Below are 22,718 nucleotides of genomic sequence, written 5' to 3'. Positions count from 1 at the left end.
ATATCAACCCTTAATCTTGACAGTCTTGTTGCCATCTGGTTTCACACATGCATTAGTACAGAGTTCTTATATATGTGAGGGGCAGGAACCAGATCTATGGAGTTTGGGCCTCACCTCCCCATAAAGAATATCCTCCGCAACCACATATGCAAAAACTAAATTGGAATTTACTTTCCCTTTTAAAAAACTTCTTTTAGAGCCGTGAAGAAAAAAAAGAAAACTTTCTTCGCAGCATTTCTGGGGATCGGGCTTGATATCTTGTGTTTATATAACTGAAACACCTATTCTATAGCAAGCACCACACTGGGCACTGGCAACAAGGCTATTAATAACCAGAATTGAAAACCATGTTCCTAATGCGTCTACTTGTGAGTCCCATGAATGAAAAATACCCAGGGCTGTCATGAAATTAAGATACAAAATAAACAAGACAGAGAGGTGCATAGCTCAGGCAGCTTCCTACAGGTGAATTTTTTTTTACTGAATTTGTACACAAATGTTTGTGGAAACTTGCCAAAAAAAATGCACATACAAGTATATGACAGAAAGTGGCTAGTACCTTAAACTCTACCATTCAAAAATGAGCTGCATTCTAATGAGCTGCATTTGCTATTAAAGTTTGCAATGAAATCGTTGGCAACACTTGCAACAGACACTTGGCGCCAACCATCGCAAGTGTGTGTTTCCAGCATTGTATGAAAGGGCTTATTACTGCTTTGAAAAATGCTACAGCTGGATTTCAACTGAGACTATTCACAGATTTCAAGGGGGGTTCCTCCTTAATTACGCCACTAAAAGTTCAACAATGTGGCACAGTGGATTCAGTAAAAACTTTAAGTTGTGATGTAAGTGCAGTCAACTCACCAAAGTGTTCACATATGTATGCATGACAATGCATGTACAGTGCAAACACGATCATGCATCATGGCCAAACTTTTATGTCAGACTGCAAGTCGTCAATGCAAGACTAAACATATTCTTACTTGACTAATAATTATGGACACAGAGGTCATTACAACTGGAAAGATGGGAGTTTTTGTTGACAAAATTAGACCTTTCTCTAGCCAAGCAGCCTCAAATGGCAGCCTATTGGCCAAGCATACACAGCCAAGAGTTGGGCCTATAATATTTACCATGATAGGAAACTCTCTTTTCACACAAAAACATTTATTTTCGAACTAATCCAAACTGGCTTTTTTACCTTACAATTATTTTGCTATTCTTTCAATTTTTTTAGTGCTTTTTAGCTGCTTGTAGTATTCCCCATTTACTCTGACTCCTACAACAGCTGCACAGACTACACACAAAAAGTGGCCCCCATTAAGAGACATGGTTTTTAAAACATTACATACTTTAAAGTGAGAGTGGGCTGACCATCATAAAAAAAAGAACCAAATTTCTGTATTCTCAGCAGCATTCTGGGCAGGATCATTTTACAGACTGAATTGATGAATCTTTTCCATCCATGAGCAACTTGTATTTCAGTACCTATGTGCATGAGCATGTACACACAGTGAGTGCACACACATCCATGCACACACGCACATCTACATGTAAATGTTCATACATAGTGACAGTAATGCAACACTTCAATGCAATCTGAGAGCACTTAACTTGCCATCCATTTTCGTTTCAGTTTTCCTCATGTGCCATATCATGAATGCCAAACATCTGAACTGGCCAGCTTGGTTGGTTCAGATCCATTTGGTTCGGAAGTGCCATGTTCAATGATTTTTGGTTTTGTTCAGTATAGGCTGCTGCACTACTTTTGGAACTTGTGTGGATATGGCAAGCCAGATTCTTAACCAAATACATTTGTCTTTGCTTATTAAACTCAAGCTAAACATTTTTCCTTACCCTCCAATTGAATCCTTCTTGTCTGGCTATCGCAATGGCTTCTGATGGATTGTCAATGACACGACCTTGATCACCTGAGAAATCCATTGCTGCTCGCTCTGTGCAGATCTTCATGTCCTATGCATGAGAATTTAAGGCAAGAAAGGGACCCTGAAAGTGTTTTTACGAACAATTCTTTAAATGCCTCTGAATGTCCTGTTTATCTTCACATTCATTCCATGTACTGCAACTTGAACCACATCGCACCAGGGGCATTTATGAATGTTGACGATGCTGGGGTAGGATAATTTTCATTTTTTTCTGTGTTAAAAATTCTTTAACAATTCATATCTTCATTTACTGGACACTTACACCCACACGAAGGACTGTCTGGTTTCAACCCGATGGGCAGGTACTTGACACCTGATGATGCCATCGTCACATGAGGGCAATTTTCATCTATATCTCTTCCCTTCTAGTTATTTGTAAAGTTTCAACCCAATGGGACATTTACTCAAGGAAATATAGGGCTTTGAAAAGTAGACCTTTAAAGTCATGTGACTTGGTACCTGATGACTTCATGTAGTCTGTTTTCGTCTTTGGTACATTATCAGAATTTCCCTTTGTCAGTGTTGATGCTCCATGCTGATGAACTTTTTCATGCATTTTCATTAACCAGTGACTTCTATTTACAGTTTACTGCCCAGGGCCATGAATTTCTTAGCTGACCTGTACTTAAACCTAACTATTGTGTCTAACAATACAGAGTAGGGAGCAAGAGTTTCCTTTTCTTCTTTGTGTCACAAATACCCAGGTGACCCTTTTTGCGTACATTAATGTCAGTGCTAACTCAAAAACTTCCTATTTCTTTGTATTTAGATGCATCCACATTTGTTGTGAATGAAGTAGAGAGTGAAATGCCCAGGGTTTACTTCGCAAGAAAATGGATGGATGCTTAGTATAAAGGGGTTGTCTAGTGTGCTTGAGCCGAGCTCGATTTGATCATGATCGAGAAGGTATGAGAGAGAGAGAGTTTGTAATGAATTTTTTTCCTGATCATCTGAGCCACACGCTTTTTCCAAGCCTGATGTCACCACTTTACTTCACTTGAAGCAGGTTTTGCAGACTGCTCAAGGCTTTTTGGTTCAGGGAAGTCCAGAGCGGCTGGATCAGTGTTCTAAAATCTGAAACGGCAAGGAACCTGTAAGTTAATCTTTTATGTATGTTTAAAGAAAATTTAAATCACAATAAATTTGTGGAAAATGTTAAAATTTCTTGTGGAGACTGAAGAATTTATTTTAAGATGTCACTGATGAGATTTCTAGATGCCTGATGATAAATTTGGCACCATATCTTTTACTTTGCATTTTTGGCCAATATTTCTTTAACAGCCAGATGGCCCTAGTTTTCTGCCCAGTTCTTGTGAGGTGCTGATGCTCAAAGATGGAGGTGAAGGCCCTGTTCTGCAGTAGTGGTGGAAAAGTCAAGTCTTGCATTGCAGAGATGATTGAGGGCATTATCTTGGAGTGGGCAAGAAAGACCAGTCAAGCTAGCTAGACATCAGTACAGTGACAACAGTGCTGCCACTCGTAGTGACTGCAAGCTGACAACTGAAAGTCCTCACCTTGGTGAACTGTATGATTCTATCATTTATTTAATTATATAGAAGGAAACTATTTTGGTGATTGGACAGTGAAAAAAAAGAATTGAAGACTTGTTTTTGTCAGTAATTCCAACAACAAGAAAAAAACCCGGTGATTGGAATTGATTCGTATCCCTTATACAGTAATTTGAATTAGGTAATACTTGTGAATGCTCGTATTTGAGATACACCTTTTTGGGGGCAAGATTTGATTGATTGATTGATTGACTGATTGATCTGGTGATTCTCTTTAGTTTTTCGGTATTTATTTGTCTTTTTTTGTAGTGGCATTACTTCAACATTAAAATCTTTGTCTACCAGTCTACATGTATGTAATAACAGTTGAATTTCACTGCAAATTCATTAACCTTTCGAAATATTTGCAAAGTTTCAACCCAATGGGACTTGTTCTTTAGGAGATATAGGCCTCTGAAATCTTCACCTAAATGCCATGTCACGTGACACGTGAGGAAATCATGACGACAATTTTTTTCCTGGACTACGTCTACTTTCAGGACCAAGTGTAGACCTAATATGTCTTGAGTCTAATCCAAAAAAAGAGCCCTAGTCTTGCTGTTGAAAAATGTGTTCAAAAATATCAAATATTATAAATTCCACAATAAATCAGGTGATGACGTCATTATGATGTCATGTTTTGGAAGACGTCCTTGCTATAAATTACTTAAGTGTGTTAAGTTTCAAAGTCAAATGACTTCAATGCCCAAAGAGGTGACAAGAAAAAGTGGGGGAAGACCAACAAGAAGGGAGAAAAAAATAGAAAAACAAAGCCTTTACCACACAGCGTACTATGCAGAAAAGCAAAAAAAAAAACCAATCGTAAAAAAGTAAAAAGGACCTTTTCAATAGTTATTTATGAGTATCTGTGAAAATTTAGTCATTTCTACATGTGGCTGGTCTCCTCCCCTACAGTCGTGTGGGAGAGTCTGCTAACAAAAACCTGACAAAACAGTCACTACGTTTGCAATTTTTTAGCACCTCATTTTACTTGCTAAAACTTGATCAACTGTAGTGCGCCTTCTATTATCTCAATGCATAGCTCCACTGGCGCCACGTTCAGCCTTCTTTTTCGGAGCACAAGGTCCAAGCCAGAGTAGGGAAGATGGGAGGGCATCCACTGTTTGGGTAGGTATTCATTAACAGACTCTCCTACACAACTGTGGGGAAGGAGTCCATTGCGTTCATCCTACCCAAACAGTTTCTATATTTGCAGAGTAACAACATACTCTGGAAGAGGGTTGGCAAGGACACACGTAAAGTGAGGAAGAATGTAGAATGAAGAATACCCACCTAAGAAAGGAGGAGGTCATTAGATGCAGCGGGGATAGCTCACCCAGTGTGGGTTCTCTTGGTCCTGGTGACATTGTCTCACCATAAAAGAACTCATTGCAAGACTTAATTGAGGTAGCATGAGGTGAATGATGAATGTTTTCCAGCATGCTGCTCTGCAGATATCTTCCAAAAATACACTGCCAAGGTATGTCTGCAAGGTGGATAATGTTCTAATGTCATGAACTGTGATAGGGTGGCCGGATTTGTCATCTTGGAAGGTCAGCCATTCGGGACAGGTGAACTTAATGACCAAAGAATCTCAACTAGCCCTCTAGTCTCTGATTACTGTTTGATGAGGTATATCGGGAGCAATGATGCAAGAAGAGAAATAGTACCAGTCAGCCTAGGGCTGGGATGAAATAGCTGCCATGGTGTTATCATCCGATGAGACCATCTGTGATGGATACCATCGGCAATCCACTGTCCCAGAATGAAGTGGTTGCTAGAAGTAGAAAGGTCAGCTTTACCAAGGTGTGTGATGATGAGGCCTCGGTGAAAGGCTCAGAGGGAGGACCTTTGAAGAGCTTGAGGACGCAAGACAGGTCCCAATAGGGAATAGGCTGTCTCGAAGGATAATGCTCAATGAATATGCCAAGCGGAGAGTACCCGGGGGCAGTGATGTCCGATGGGAGCCATTAGAGACAACTACAGTAGGTAGCTCTGACAACAGAATGGTAGTTGCGTATGAATGCTAACTGTTGTTCTGAGCAAAGTAGAAACAAGAAAGAAAGTTGGCTATTGTGGTTATAGATGTTTCATTTGCAGCCACACCATGACCAACCCCCATAACATAGAAAGTTATAATCTGTTGAGATAGACTAATACTAGCAGTCTGGTTGATTGAGGCACCAGGGCTGGTGAAGCCAGAACAGAGTGAGGAGAAGACCATAGCAATGCACCTGAACAGCTCAGACAAAAAATTTGGGAGGAAGGGTAGGCACATAGGCAAGTAACCCTTCCCAAATGAAGGGAGGATGTCTGTTGCCTAGGCTTGTAGGTGAGGGAACCAGGTGTAGAACACCAACAGCCGAACATTCTCTGTTGTGGGCAAAAGTTCAATATATGAACTGTCAATTACCAGTGAAGATTAACTCGGCCACATTGTGATGCAGAGTCTCCTCTGTCGGGTGAATCTTTCTTGGAGAGGGCATATCTGCAAAAGAATTGTAATGTTGGCAGTCAGGACATAGGTTGCCTTCAGGTAGATCCCAGAATCCAATGCCCTTGGGGACAATTGTCTGATCAAACAGGACAGCTTTATCCCAACAGTTATACAAGAGTGATGAATCGCACTGAACGTCGCTTGAGTTTGAGAATGTTGAAGAGACTTTCCAGTAACTGAGACACCCCTATCTCTGAGACACTAGAAGGTCAGGAAAGGAAGTACTGAATGCAAATTGGGACAGATCAGTAGAAAGTCACATCACCTAAGGATCCATCTTTAGGAGAGGGAGGTCTTAAACCAGATGGTTCTGTATCAGCTGCCGGCAAAGTTGTGACCAGATGATGAAAACTGAGAGATCGATCAGGTCACATTTTGGCCGGAAGAACATTAGTAAGTGGGCTGGAGGGGCCTCATTATGAAGATGGTAAAGGGGTACCAGGTCAACTAGGCTTGTCATCAGGCCAAAGAAGTGTTATGCTTGTGTGCTACAGCCCCAAGAGGGGTAGAGGACCACACCTACATAAATTGGGCATGAGTAGGGACAGATCTGGAATTTCCCTTAGCGGTGGTGAACGTTTGGGTTGGCGGGTGAGCCGTTGACTTGTCTCCCCGCAGGTCTCAGTGAGCCTACTGCTAGCAGTGGGAGATGTCTTGGTAAGCAATAATGGAGATGCGGCGTTGGATCTGCAGCCCGATGGAACATTTACCAGGGCAGCAACAAAGGGAGTAGGCCAAGGGAATGCTTTTGTCTGGTCCATGCTTAAATACTCATGATGAAGAAGACTCGGATGTTGGTGGGCTTTAAGCATGTAGCTGCTGCTTAAGTCAGCGGGTGAGGCATGGACTTGCCTCCCCGCAGGCCTCAGTGAGCCGTTAGCTGTGGTGGAATTGTTGTACACAGTTAGGATTCCTCTCCTCTCTCTCTAGGCTTTCGCTCTCTCCAGCCTGGACATCTGCCATGGGGTCTGTGGTCTCTCTGGCCCGGAAGGTAGGCTGCATTTTTCATGCAGGCATGGCATGGTTGGGGACTGAGGCAACACCAGCTTGGTTAGTAGCCCTGCATCTCGGCGGGCTACAGTGTGGGCATGGTGTGGATCTGTAGTCCAATGGCACATTTATCGGGATAGCTCCTGAGAGTCATGGGGAGTTGGCCCTGGTAGCACTATTCTCTGTTTCATGCCTAGGTGCCCGTGGAGAAGAGGTTTTGGATGTTGGTGGGTTGATGTGTGAAGTGGCTGTTGGGCCGGTAGGTGTGCCTCAGTTAGCCACACTGAAGGTGGAGTGGTTGAACGCGGTAGACTACTTTTGTTTTGTCATCACTTGCCAGGCCTTCGCTCTCTCTCCCTGGAATGGGTAATTGGCAACAGGTATTCCGTACGTGTGGCGCGTGCAGCACACAAGATCATTGCATTGCCGCAGCCACCGCAAAGAGCCATCAGTTGGCCCGCCGACGCACTGGCTACAATGAGCCCGCTTGCAAGGGTTCTGGTGTGAAAAGACGAAGTGTGTGTGTCAGAAATGATTCATAACTAGACCCGCATTATGTTTACACTTTCTGGAAGTATTTTGGCGGCAGGTTCTTTTGGATCTGCTACACAAAACCTTCGTGGTAAATGAATCCGGCAACATGAGCAGTCCGAGTTACGGATATCTTTTTGTACATAAAAGCCTATTCTTTCGGCGGGAATTATTTATTTATTAGTTAAGCGGAGTTTCAAGTTAACCGATTTTGAGTTATTGAGATTTTACTGTTTATATATCCAAGAACTACACTTTACTATTTATATGTCACAGTTGATCAGGTTACCACAGGAAGGTGGAGCAAGAACGGAAACTGAAATAATCGAAAATGCCAAAAGACACATCAGTTATCAATGGCACAAAGAAAAAAAGGAATAAATTATCAAAGGCACAAAGGAAATGGCAAATATAGCGACTGTTTGGGTAGGTATTCATTAGCAGACTCTCTCACACTCTCCCATGATAAAGCACTGGCTAGTTGATCCTAAATACCTTTATCCATTTCACATGAATGTCAGACTCCTTAGAAATCTGTCCCCTTTTTCCTCATGTACTGCTGAAATATTTACAATCAACAGTGATGCTTGCACAATACTACCAAAGACAGCAATTTTCGAGTCCCACATTCACACAATAATGGCTTGTTGCATTCTGTACCACCTCACACGGTAGGATTCATGTCAATCTCCATATAAAAAGGCTATTTGTAATAACTTGCAAAAGGTACATACCATTATGTGTGGCCGTATGAAAAAATGAAGTAAAACTATTGAACAAATATTGTTAGTATTCTAGAATATTTGTGACTTTCTGATTCAAATGGTGTTCATAAATGGAAATAAATGTGTGCATAGCTGGTCTTAAACATTTGTTGGACTGGCTCAGAAGAACGGATGCTGTTAATGTCCCTCGTCTTCAGCTTGGGCAATAAACCAGCATCCATCCTCCAGATCAAGTCTTAAACATTTAAGATCTGCCGGCAATATACCCTTTAGCTTCTCCACAAAATTTATAAAAATTTAACAGGCAACACAGCAGAGCACAGCTGTGATCAGTACACCACACAGAGACCTTAACCACTTCCTGCCGGGGACTCCGGGATCAGAGACGTATGGTTTATATGGGTGGCCAGGGTCTCCGAACTCGGACAAAGGAAACAGGGCCCAGGAACAAAAGACTGTACTCCGAACAAAAGACCAGGCTACTGGGCATTACCAACAGTTTTCACTCTCAGAAGTGGTGATAATCCAGCCTTGTTTTGAGAAACCATATACCAGGGCTTGGGGCATTGAGAGCGAACGGATTACCACCGGGGACAAAAGCGCTCCACCACTGCAGCGATGAGCCACACAGCACCGCTGCACGCTAATCTGGCCCCTATTGAAAAGAGGTCAGCCGTGCACTGAGCCAGGTTCGTGAACAAAAGACAACTATACAACACCGCACAATCTGGGCTCTGTTTACAAGGCTGCTGGGCCTGGCTGAAATACTAGGGTGTCAATGAAGGTTACCTGTCAACTTAGAGTAGTGCCTACAGATCACTTGGTGCGGCTATAAACGACCGTTAAATGGAATAATGAATTTTTGAAGGTTTTTTAAAACGGACAAAATGATAGTCATGCTGGCCCAGCATCATCAACATTGAAAAATGCCCCCCATGAAGTGGTTCAAGTTCAAAATAACATGATTAGGAAGATGGCTTGTTATTTGTAATTTTTAATCAAGGAATTTGCGAAGCCAAACCAAAAAGGGCCATGTTCGAATTGATTAAAATAGGTTTAATAATGACCTATGCTAAAGCCTGTTCCACTGCTTGAATTTTATATGGTACATGGAAAAAAGATTGTATCTATGGGAAGACACACTCAAAATCTGCTGATAATTTATGTTTGTAATTCAAAAAATTACCTTTTATTATGTAGGAGAAATAAAATCACTTATTTTATAGAAATTCAGCAATGAATTACAGCATTCAAAATACCTTTAAAGTAAAAAGTTTTAATAGTGCCATCTATACTAGGGTGTAGTGACTTTCAAAAGGTTTGAATTTCAGGATCTGAATAGGCTATAATTAGGGATCAACCAATGATCGGATTGGACACTGGATCAGGATGATGTTCGGCAACATCAGCAAAACATTGGATCGGGAAAATTTGATCTTTCTTTTCGATATGAGTGCCGATGTTAACTTGAAGAAAGGATTATACTCTGCACTAAGTTTTGGCAAACAAAATTTCGTATTTTTTATTTGAGCATAAATACAAACTGAGTTTTGTTCCGTAAAAATCTCAGATCAGACATTGGCCTATGTTCTGATTAAAACATCGGACAATGAATCGCCAGTTAAAACCTCCATCGGTTGGTCCCTAGCTATAATGATGTGGCAACATTTAACGTATATGATATTCAGAACAAGGAGACTGTAATTTCTTTTAAAGAGCACCTCAAGGCGCCCTTTAACATGCTGATTCAGGCTAAATCAGCAATTTCGGTTATGTTTTAAGTTCCAATTTTTTTCTCTATAGAGTTTCTCTGGTTTTCCCTTTGCATGAGCTTAAAGTAAAAACAGTCAATCTTCACAGTGAATGCCAATTAGTATACTACCCTGGATCAGTTAAAAAAACTTTGGTACATGAAACTATGAATATTGCATTGTTGTGTAGTACACACTTCATAAGCACGCAGTGAGTCTTCTTTTGAGAATGGTCAATGGGTGTTGAGGCAGATTGCTGTAATGTCAATGTTGGATGGCAGGGTGTACCCTTTGTTGCTGTGCTACTGATCCATAGCCATTCAATGGAGGGTTAAGAAGAAAAATGCAGTAGCTGTGCCCTCAAGAAACGGCTGCAGCAGCTGTGCACTCAAGAAGTGGTTGAAGTTACATTCATGAGCATCAATTTTTCACTTTCCATGTCTTAACTACCCAAAGCAGTTATTAATACTGGATACTATCTACTAAGTAGAAGTCATCAGGCAGTCATTATTGCTGACTTTAAAGGTGATCTTGTGCTCTTGGAACCATATCCTTGTGCCTGTTAATATATGAGTTGAAAGAATTTTGTACTTATTTGGTTGCAGTATCTCCAAACATTTCTCTCGAATAACTATCATCTGCTGCATTCAACTTCTATTCTCAATGCTAGTTCACAGTCAAAACATGATACAACTTGTGCTAATGGGCAAAAGTACTTGATAGCGGTCATGGCTCTCCATCTCAGTGACAAAGAAAAACAAGTTGCAAGGAAGGCCATCCAGTGTAATGATTTCTATACTCACCCAACAAACCTACTGATGTAAGTTGTCTGAACCTAATATTTGAGAAGCAGCAGATACCATGACATCAAGATTCTTAAATAGAGTTCATTTTCGAGTCAACAAATATCATTGTTATACCACAGTCCTAGATAGTGAACTTTTATTATTTGTAAATCATAGGCCACCCCATTTCTTAGTCTCTCGGAAAGTCACTTTTCTATCACTTTCATCAATCCTTGGCAAATTCCTCCCCTACATTTGTATGGGTCGGGTCTCCTAGTGATACATTTGCAAATTTCTCATGTGCCTATTACAATTCAATGAAAAGAGTTGATTGTGCATATTGCACAATTGGCAGGAGGAGAATCAAAGTACCTCTCAGCTTTTAATCCTAAACAGAAATCATTAAAGGATTAGGGACAGAACAGCAAGGCTTGTAATTAGGAGAGCAGGAGTACTCTATGACATTAACGTTGAAGTTGTCTTGTCAGAGAGGTGTGAGTGAATAGGGCATGAGCAGTAGCCCATGGTGTGGATGAGAAGGATGCCATGGTATTACTACCCAGAAGAGCCATGTGTAACGGATACCATCACCAGACCACAATCCACGAAAGAAGTAGTTACTGAAAGTAGAAAAGCCAGCCTCACCAGTATGTGTGGCGATGAGGCCTCTACAAAGTATTCTAAGGAGAACCATGGAAGGGCTCGAGGACACACCATGGTCCAAACAGGGTATGAACAGGTTGGAATGAACACTAAGTGAACGCGCCAGGAAGAGAGCACCGGCAGTCAGAGTTGTCTGCAGGAAACACAGTGGGTAGCTGTGACTGCAGGCAGTAGCTACATGCTATTGCTGACTGCAGTTCTGAGTTACAAAGGAGTGAAGAATCAGCTACTGCATTCATCAGTGACTTAATTGGGAACACACTCTGTTTGTAACACCATGAACAGAGAACTGATTACTGTTGTAGGTGTATGCCAGAAGCCTGGATAAATGCGGCACCAGGCTTTTAAAGGCCTAAATGGCATGAAAGAAGATATCTATTCTGTCCAATTTTGGCCAAATTGTCACGATCATAGGTATCAGGGAGGGGTGCATGGACGAGCAACCCTACCCTACTGAAAAGAAAAAGGGGTCACGTGACCTATAAGAGAGGGAAGACTGGTGTAGAACATCAGCAACTACATGTTCTGTTGGGGCAGGGAGGTCAGTAATTTCTCTGCCTTCTTTTCTCCGCCCACAAAGAGGCAGTTGCCAAAGTGTTCGATAGTGGGAATGGCCAGTTGGTGAAAGTACGTGGTAAAAATTATCAAGGTGAGGACTTTAAAGACACTGACAGAGTGACAGAGGTTCCTGCATTCCAACAGGTGGACTGGAGTGTGAAATAAGACGATTTTAGATCCACCAACAAACCTGGGTTGAATCTGACAGCAGCTGAGTTACTGTAGAAGGAACCCAATGCAGATTAATAGTTATCAATGAAGACTGGAGTTCAAACATGAGTTGGGCCAAAGGAAAGGGGCACGCATGAATCTGAGTGGTCAGCTGAAAAGGGCAGACGCAGGTATTTGTCTGAGCGGCCAAATGCCTGCAAGAATCTTAGTACTATGAGTTCAGGCATTGAGGCCACTTGAGAAGTGGTGTAGTCACTGGTGTCAGACCCAAGGGAAAGGCCGCATTGTTGACATTCCCTTTGGGTCTGCATCTTCCAGTACTGCCCATGAGGGTTGAGAAGAGGGCACAGCAGAACTCGACTGGTGTGGAGATGGGAGGCAATGGAAAGGGAGACAAGAAATTGTCCTAGTGTTTGTCTTCCGAATCCATTGTGGCTTCCGGTTAGTTTCTGAATAACTTGAAGATAGAGGTGACTTTTTTTGGTATGACTAAAAGTAGGGGCCGGACAGCAAGGGAGAAATCCCTGCAAAAAGGAAGGTACTCCAAGGGTGAAGATAGATTTCACGTAGGCTAGATAGAGATGGTTTGATTTCACCTTCATCGAACAAGGAGTTATTCCTGGAAGACTAGCTAAGTTGCATGTAGATGCCCTTAGGGCCATTCTATAATTTTAGGACATGCAAAATGATGCTGAAGCATTCATGAAGAATTGAAAAATGAGCCTTGTCCTACATTCAGAGTGGCAGATTGGGTCCCTGGGTTGGAGGACTTAGGCCATTTCACTGCATGCACGGGGAATTATTCAAGTCAAGCTACATGCATCTGAAGGAAAGAAAAAATTGTAAGTCAAAGAAGTAGTATATGAAGATAGAAGGTCTCTCCAAGAAACAAGTATCCTGATTAACTACCTCAATGAGTGGAAGCAATAAATAGAGAAATAGACAGAGCCTTGCCAAACATGCCTCTTCATTTCACTCACGCAGGGTGCAGCTGGAAAAAGTAACTGAGGCACACTTGTGAAAAATAGGCACTGACAGTAGGCTGTCAGACCTCATAACAGTAACGGTATATATAGACTTCGGACATGCCAACATTAGAGGAACTCATGTCTGGACAATATGTGGGGAATGAGGAGGCCATGCTGAGGAATATGTGGAGACCGCTCATGTTATAGGCTGAAGAGGGTGTAGATGTGCAGATATAATACTGGGGAACCTCTTGAAAAGCCTGGGACTACTATGTGAAATGAGCATGTAGAATCTATGACAGCATGTGAAGTTCGGAGAATTCGGACACCCGAGGCGCGGATGCTGATTCGAATGGTGTAATCACCAAGGCAGGGCCAAGAGATGGAGGAGAGCCTGCCCGGAGATCGCTGTTGGTTGTTTCACACCTGGGTGCCCCCGATGATGAACTCTCAGATGGGAGGGCTCGATGGGGTGGGGTGTCTGTAGGTAAGGCGTCGACTCATCTACCACAGGCATTTGTGGACAGGCACCAGTGGTGGGAAGATTGCACACGGTATGCTGGTCATATGTAGTCTCATGTTGTATTCACCGGTATAGCCCCAGATAATGGTGGGGAGTTGCCTGGATAGCACACTTCCTTGTTTCCCGCATGGGAGTATTTTACTCTACTGTAGTGATAGTAGCTGTTGTTCGAGCTGCAGTCAGCGTTGAGTTACTTGACCTGGGCTTGCATTCACAGGAGACTCCTTGAGAAGACAATGTAGGGCGGCCTAGTGGAGTGTATCTACTGCACAACAAATGTCCCAAAGAGCGGTTGGATCGAGGCAGAGGCATAGGCCTGACGATGAAGCGACATACAGTCAACAGAGGTCTTGACGGTTGTTGTCTGCATCATACTTGCATGCCTGCCTTCTTTCCTCTAGGACTGCACCGGAAGTCACAGCAGGGGTGGTCCAGTAGCGTGTAGAGTCTACCCACACCTAGATGCCCCTGATGAAGAGTGACGGAGGACTGTGGTTTGAGGCCTGGGGTGCTTGATGGGCCCGCGAATGGGTGGCGTAGGGCTGTCCCACCTTGTGAGTCATGCCACATAAATGGGACAGGCTATGCCTCACAACAGTTCTGTTGTTTGGGATGTGGGTGGAGATGTGCCCAGGTAGCCCAGCGTTGTCTCTGCAGGGGTCTCCCCAGGAGGTAACAGGGTGTTGGCAGGGTAGCATCCAACTCACGCCTGTGCATGCCGGTGGGACAGTTGTCTGAAGGCGGCAGCTCATGGTGAGAGGCGGTCAGTGTAGCTGGCGGAGGAGGCTTGGGGCCGTCCCCTGCCTGGTCTTGTGAACTATACCAGTGGGGCTGGTATCATCTACAGTTGGCGCTGGTAGTGGAGAGGCTGCCGTTGGACCTTGGTGCTTAGGAGCTGGGCATGGAAATGTTCGCACCATCCAGACCCAGCTAGCAGGGGAAATATTTGCCCTGAGTGCAGTGCCACTGTGCACTATCGTTGACAGTGATGCGATGTGATGGTGGAGGTGAGGGAACTGAGCGTTTGAATACCGCCCGCTCTATAGCTCAGTCCCAGTGAGGTGTGGTGTGGCTAACCCTAGACTGGACAAGGAATGGTTCTGCCTGTAGGTGTTAGTGCAGAATCTCAAGTATAGAGTGCAATGCCAGTCAATACCTGCAGACCAACTCCTGTCAGTTTATAGGGGAGAGTGGTTGCCCCATTGACCCTATATATCTACTGGGAAGGTGGTGGACTGCGGAACAAAATGCCGCACTACCTTGCGAAATCCCCAACCAACTCGGGGTCACCCGTTGACCCTATGTAAAATACTCGGTGTTACTACAGCATAGAGTCAACGTGGAGCCTATGTAAAATGCACACACAGAAAGAGAAAGGAAAATACCACATAAACAATAAATACACACACTCAATCATGAAAAACATATCAAATTAAGGAATATGAATTTATTACAATACGTTACATTTGATCAAACTAACACAGGAACATGTAGCGAAGCAGAAAACTTGAGAATTTGAAGATGCCACAATTAACACGTATTTAAGAATCACACTAAGGAGGACAAACATGGCGGCGGTTACGCTATGCATCATGGCCTAGAGGGCTTACTACAGTTGATCAAGTTTTTAGCAAATAAAATCGAATGCAAAGGAATTTGCATATTTTGTGACTGTTTTGGTAGGTTGAGTGCAGTGGACTCCTCAGTTCCAGATTGACCGCAAGATTTTTCAATAGTAAAGAGATCTAAAACCAGTTAAATACAGACATTACCTGACAAAGTACTATTCAGAAAAAATCCAAGGCTGTGATAATGACCAATATGAGCACTATTTCACGTCATAACCACAAGAAAACAACACCCATACTCTCATCAATTTCCTCTACCTAGTGTTGGCTACCAAATCCTCTGGACTTTTTCAACAGTGAGATCTCTGAGATCAGGAAAACTTAGCAGCAAAAATGGATCCCAGCATTAATCCTGCATATGCAGACCCTGAAATTCGCTAATCTTCTCTCTGATCCTTAGCACGTGCAGCTATTAAGGAGACCATACATTTTTTCAGCATTGCATGAACTCCTCTTCACACAAGTTAAGGGCAATACAAGAACCCTTGCTTATCACCAGTTACAAAACCCACCTCTTCAAGCAGTTTCTCCATCACACATAATGGCCTTGCACACTTTGACTTTTCACTGACTGGCACCTTTAAATGACAAGTATGATATTGTACGCCTTAGAAATGCTTTGTATCATTATTATTATAAGTGCATTGGTGATATTGCTTAGCTAAAAGAAAAAATGGATGACCTTGATCTTTCCCACAGGTGATGTGTCATTTCCAATGTATTGTGTGTAACCTTGGCCATGAAGTTGTACAGCTGTACTGTAGCACTATGCTAATTCATGGATGAGATGTGCAATGGGGGACAGTGAAACACTGTTGCTGCTGCCAGTATTTATTTGTTATTTTTTTAAGCTGGGCCAGTTTTGCTGTAATTTCCCCACAGCATTAATGTTGGCAAATGACAGCAGGTCTTCCTCAAAGAAGAGATTTTTCTCTTGATTCAAGGATGAGATCAGAAGTTTGTTTTCGTACAGGACAGCACAACGAAGAAAATATAGAACATTTTCTGTCTGTGGAAACAGGCAAATTCAGTCGTTATGGATCTGAATCCCCCTACAGTAGTGTGGTACAAGTTTACTAGAAAATATTTTCCTGAATCACCTTCTAATGCATTATTTCTTTATAATGCCAGTTTAATTTGCTAAAACTTGATCAACTGCAATGCACCCCTCTTCTGCCACAATGCAATGTATCATTGCTGCCATGATCTTTTTTCCAAAATCGTTCCAGTGTTGTGGCCAGACTGGGGAGGACGGGAGGGAATCTGTGATTCACGTAGTGGTTCATTCTCCAGAAGACTTGTACCGTACTTCTGTGGGGGGGTCTACTGCATTCAAATTACATGAATCATCTACTAATGCAGCGTGGCACCATTTACTGGAGGAGAGTCGGCGAGGACACACAAATCTCAGTATCATAATTACAAATCTTACTAATGTGATAGCAGGTCCAGATCAAGAATTTAAGATAGGTTACTCCTGGCCAGAGGGTACATGGAAATACTGTAGCGTGTCCTGCCTATGGGCTCTGACGCTGACAAGAACCACTCAGTCAGGCGAAAATTGCCGTTCCGGGCAAAACTGTTCTGTTTTTTTTTTTTCATGAAGCCAAAAAGCTGTCTCACACACACGAGCTCCAGACACGAGGTGTCTATATGGGGACTGCGCAGGTACGAGGCGGGAAAGCCACAAGCCGTTCGCATACCAGCGGGGGCAGCCAGCTAGCTCCATGCGGGTCTGAGCTGGCGCCCCCACCGGCCGAACCCGCCGGTGCTACAATACACATAATATAAATTTTGAGGTCTAAATAATGTTCAGTCACAAAGGATGATAGATAGGCAGAACTCTGAAGTGGGGTTGTGGGACTTTGGTAATGCTGATGTAGGAACTGCCCTGCAGAGGGTAGACACTGATTGTAAGATGCCAACCAGGGGACAGGGAATACAAATAGAAGGGGAATTTCCTACATCCTGCTTTGCAGATGTTGGCAATAGGCACACCCATGAAGTATGCCCATGATGTGTACATCACTCTAACAGCATTCGGGTAACATCAATATAAGGCCAATCAGTACTGTGACGTAACCGAGGGCGCTAGTCACTAGGCACGGTGAGTTATAGATGGCGCTCTGCCCAGTAACAGAGGTAGATGTTAGGTGTGCATAGCTGTGTGTTAAGCAAGCGCGGTGCATACGCTCCGCCTTGTGCGTTGTGCGATAGGGCAGCGGAAGTCACTGCTTAGTCACGTGAGCGTGTGCGCGGTCAGAGCAGCATGAAAGCTATAAAAGGTGCACACAAGCAAGGCTTAGTCGTCTTGATTTGAGATGCTGATCCTGAGTTAAGGGTCGAGAATCCGGTGCAAGGGTTAAAGTCACCTGGCCTAGTGTGACTGTGCCTAAGTCCGAGTGGTGCGTGTGCTGTTGAGGGGCTCGGTAGGTTGAGGGGCTGATTGGTGGTGCAGTTTAGTTCCTGATAGGAGCTTGCGGTCGATGCAAGGGCGGATTGCTATCTCGTGACGTGAGTTGCGTGTAGCGCAGCCCTGACAATAAGCCCCGTAGACTTGCTAAAGTCCCTGATTCGGCACTGGATGCCCACAATTAATTGTGGTGTTCGCTGCTCTGGGCGAAGTCCGGTCACGTATAATCAACCAGTCTGCCCGTCAATAGCACCCTCTACTGGTGTATTGGTTGAGTGTGTTGATGAATAAACCAGCCGCTTGTTAATTGCTATATAAGTCAGGAGTCCAGGCAAACTTTATTTCAAGTCAGGTCTGTCTGGGTTACGTCCTTAAGTTTCGACCAATCAGATTAGCCATCATCTCGACGAAGACAAACTTTCTTGGGGGATGGTATACTTCAGTCCCAACGGACTCGTCCCTAGCCACTCAGGGACTCTCCGGCATGCCGTTCGACGCACTGCGCCTCGAGGAGGAGGGCGCCCCCGCCTTCGTCGGAGGGGTGTGGCACCACAGTACTTACAAACTGATAGTGGTTATTACAGTGGGCAATTGTGTCATCTGCTACTGGATATGGGGTTCAGTTGAAGTGATGAATTGTACGCTTGGTTACATTGTACTCTTGAGTTCTTTAGGGTTTGGAATAGATACCAGGGTTTATCAACAAAAACTCCCAAGTAAGAGTTGATATTTGGTACAAAGATATCTGGAGGTTTAGAGATGGATGAATGGTTTTTAGTAAGGACCTGCAGTACAGAGATGAAGCAGTCTCTGTGGAGTTCCTGGCATATTGTGTTCCTTGATAATAGAAAGCATGTGCAGCTCACTACACCAGAGAGATGTTGTCACGACTAACAGGAAAATATGTTTCAGTAGTGTAGGAGGGGTTCTGTGAGCTATCGAAGAACCAGACCTTAAGTCCCAGGGTAGCTCTGTGGTAATAAACATTCCCCCTGGATGTTCAAAGGCTGTGATTTTAGGTCATTGTTCAAGCTGAAGTGAACTGCTGTGTTTAAAGCAGCAGTTACAGATTACAGCCAATTGAAGGCCAAAATTAAAAAGACAGAGGAAAATTGGTAGATTTGATTAGATTAGATTGATTAGAGATGTATCAGTTTGTGATATGGATTACTCTGTGCACCAATTAATGAAATGATATAATCAACTGTCATGTATTTTGCAAGTAGACAACTGTTGTCCTCGTGTCGTCGTGGCTCCAGCGTCATTATAAAAAGCCTGCCACTTTGAAGGATTGTTGTGTAAGGACCAACAAGTTAGATGTATAACCTCTGACCATAGGTGCAGAATCTTAGACTTTGAACGGAAGAGGAAATCTGCTTGTTTTATAAGAATAAGTGGTGGATTGATGAGGGATCTGGGTCAGCTGAGGGAATAATTGATGAGGCAAAAATAAAGCAATAAGAATGATGTAACGTAGCTCTTGTTATATCTTGGTGAGTACTTCTCGGGGAATAGTTTTCGGTGGGAAAGCATATGTAAACATGTCATCTCAACTGATTGAAAGGGTATCTGTTGCCCATGCCAGTGGATGGGCAAGCTGGCGCCGCCTACAGGACAGCAGATATTTCCTGTTGATGCAAACAGGTCAGATATGAAGTGCAGAAATAGACTGGTTGGGCAAGTGTAGATATAAGCTATCCCTGTCAATACATCTGACAGAGTCAGCACTGACTTACCCAAGGGTGAAGACTAGACGTGATAGATGGCATTATACGCCATATGAAGATCCAGGGACAGATGTGAGGGACCAAAAAAGAGAAGATTCAATGAATTCTACCCTAGTTGAGGAAGAACCAATGCTCCAAGCCCAATGTCAATGTAATTGTGTTGATCACAATCTCTGAGGTGACTGAGGACAGAAAAGGTTGCTGTCAATGTAGAGGCCATCTGTTCACCAACAGAGATGTGAATGGAGTAGTGATGGTATGGGTACAAAAATAGAGATTGAGTGTCATTTCCAAACAAAAGTGTTTGTGTTGTTGTAGCGGTCTCAAGCATAAGCAACACTATGGGACTAGATTTATGGTACTTAAATGTTAATTTGTTTTTGCCCTGCCCGACTTGTATCATAACACTGTACACTCAGTGTTTGCCCCCTCCCCCGTGAAAAAAAGGATTTATGGTGCTGACCACGAGCCAAACAAGACATAATGAAGAGGGCTGCATTGTTGATTGATGAGATAGAGACAGGTGCACTCTGCAAGGTTGGCAACATGAACCAGAGTTGACGATGCTAATATTACCGATGTGCCCTCACAATGGCTGCAGATATGCTGCACTCAAGTTACATAGAGAATACCTTTGGTAATGTTGATTGACCCAAGGGGAAGATGCAGAACTTAAAGAATGTCATTGTATAAGAATGAAGTTAAGGTGATTGGGAACCTGGAGATAGGTATATGGAGATTTATCAATGATGCCCATGTGTGTTGTAGAATTTACTGCCTGATTCTTGAAACACTGGGTAAATGAATTTATTGAGAAGTTGGAAACAAATGATTTGACACTATTTGACGGAATCCTTCTTTTGGGTCAGGAAAAAAAGAGCCAATGTCTTGAATGTCCAAAGGGACTAATGCCATTGTTTCTGTAGGAAGGAGTGCATGTCCTATTCCAAGGCTTGACGTTTGTTCCATTTGTTCTCTTCATTAAGGACTGGTGTTGGACAGGGCCAGGGGTGCCTGAGATCTTGAGACAGAGGTTGTTAAGAATTGCCCCAACAGCCCTCCATCCAAATTTATCACTGATTATGATATGTTGCAGATGTCAGCTATGTCAGCCTGTAGAATTGGTCTTCCTCGATCGAGGGACCCCAATACGATGCTTTTAGCGTCAATCTGCGCACTTCCGCATTTGAAAATGAGGCTGTATGTGTCAGTTTCAATTCTTAATACGATAAGATGATTGAAAGTTGAAAAGTATGTTAAATTCAGACTTTTCAGGCTGCAAATTTGTGTGGAAGAGTCTGTCAGGATGACTCGACACGTAAAATCAAAAGAAAAGATAACGACAATGTAATGTGAACTAATGTACCTGCGATGGTCGTGTATCTTGTGCAGTGGGCATGGTTAAAACTGAAGTGGTATCACACTTACGAACGGGATACTGCATGTACTGTGTCCACTCCGCGGGTGGCCGTGATGATGTTCAACACAGAAAGCCTTGGTTTTGATGCGGATATGCACAGACGGCGCAAATGTGAAATCCCTCTATTGGTTTCATCTAGACACAGTAACTTAAACCGATACAGAAGATGGTCATATTCTTCTAAGTTATCATTTTGCCTAAAAATTCCCAGCTCCTGGTCAGAGTAGTGGGAAAACTTTCATGAAAGTTTAGTCTATCATGAGACTAAACAACGTTCAAAGAAATGTAATAAGAGGAACCATGGGTGGCAAGTCAAAAGCCTGCCATCATACTCCTTTGGGGCGAATGGACTATCTTGGAAGACAGTGGTTGTCAACACCTAATGAAAATAGCAGGAGAGTAAGAATTGATTGTTCAGTTCAGAGTTACCAGGTATTTACTTGTGGACAACCATGGCCCACATAGAGTATACTCCTAATCAGAAGGAGGCCGAGTTACTTCAGGGCCAAACCCGGCTACTTCAAGCCTGTTGGACCATGCAAGTATGCTGAGGCTGCCAGGCTGTGGTGGGGTTGCTGGGCCAAGGCTGTCTGATAGCTGGACTGCATCTACCAGGCGCACCTACGTCAGCCTGAAGAATTTTTATTTCTAGAAAAAGCATAACCACGATCTGTCACCATGATAGGACATGGTTGTTCCTTTGTGTAACTAGCTCCTAATGGGCCTGGTGGAAGTACAGAGGGGTTAGTTGGGAGTGGAAGTCAAGATGGAAAGTTAGGCAGGTTTTCTACAGTCTTTATTCTTATGTTCAGTGGTGGTGGAACATGATGATAGCCCGGGAAATTGAAGCCTACATGACCACTAATTACCTTCAGTGAGAAAGTGGTCATTGTTACCTTAAAATGAATTGACGCATGAATATTACATGCAAAATCAAAAGGGCTAGGGATAATCCTGTTTTCCATCAGACTTTGTTGCCAAGTCACATCATTTAACAGGTAAGCATGGAAATTGCCAATTGCCCTTACAGTGTTAGTCCTTGTAGCACGCGTAGTGGGTACATCAAGGCCACGCCCATAACCTGCATGTGTCCGCACTGGACCTCATAGCATGTAGAGTAAGTGGTTTGGGAATGCAGGGTCAACTCATCCTCAACTGGCACCAGTTAGGTCTTCTGTTGCCAGGTCGAGACAACTGGGGATATGCGGTACTTTCTCTATTCTTTTCTGTTGCCGTTGAGCATGGCAGTCATGGGAAACAATGGAGGCAAGGTCCGTGTTCCCTGACCAAGATAAGCCCACTTGGGGCATACCACACATTTTCGTTCTTGCCCTGTGCTTGGTAAGCATGACTGTCACAGGATACAATGAAAGAAGGGTCCGTGTTCAAGGACCAGGATGAGACTGCTTGAGACATACCGCACTTGCTTTTTTTTTACCCGTTGTCGGTGGTCAACGGGTTGCAGAGTCACAGGATACAATGAGGGCAAGGTCCCTGTTTCCTGCTTGCTTTGGCCAGGATTGTATTGGTAAGAGGGTTGAAATTTAGTTCACTGCACTGCCCGTCAACACTGGGTTTGTAGCGAGCATGACTCTGGAGTACAATGTCAATTCTTTCGAGAACTTCTAAAAAACCAATTTGGGTTCTCAACTCGCCTCGGTTATATCCTCTGTGACTGGAATGAGAATTTTTGGGGTATACTACACTTCTCTCTTGTTTTCAGCGAGACGGAAGTCACAGGTGAACAATGGAGACGCAGTCCGTATTGCCTTGCTCGTATTATTCAGCTCCAGCGTCATCATCAATAAGGGCAGACCCAGCGCATTCCAAAACCCCGGGTCTGTACGAGCGTGACTCCTCGGAATTGCCTTTTTG

General features: G+C 43.4%; 1 protein-coding gene across 12 annotated transcripts in view; it reads right to left on the bottom strand.

Annotated features, from left to right (window-relative positions):
- LOC110982488 (growth factor receptor-bound protein 14-like) overlaps window positions 1-22,718 on the bottom strand; it is a 185,968-nt gene that overhangs the window by 39,907 nt on the left and 123,343 nt on the right. For 11 of the 12 annotated variants that reach the window (XR_015428220.1, XR_015428223.1, XR_015428221.1 and 8 more), the window contains one exon: window positions 1,858-1,974. The exons of the other annotated variant lie outside the window; for it this stretch is intronic. Coding sequence is in view for 7 of the 11 variants with exons in the window: in XM_087148304.1 (XP_087004430.1) it covers window positions 1,858-1,974 (117 nt within the window). In the remaining 4 variants the exon portion in view is untranslated. The remainder of the gene's footprint in view (window positions 1-1,857; window positions 1,975-22,718) is intronic. 12 annotated transcript variants of the gene reach the window in all.

The sequence above is a fragment of the Acanthaster planci genome, linkage group LG17 (genome assembly GCF_054643075.1).
Source record: "Acanthaster planci isolate LZ-2023a linkage group LG17, COTS_SCS, whole genome shotgun sequence".
Classification (NCBI taxonomy): domain Eukaryota; kingdom Metazoa; phylum Echinodermata; class Asteroidea; order Valvatida; family Acanthasteridae; genus Acanthaster; species Acanthaster planci.
Note: the sequence above shows the minus strand (reverse complement) of the source record. Positions and strands in the feature narration are given on the sequence as shown.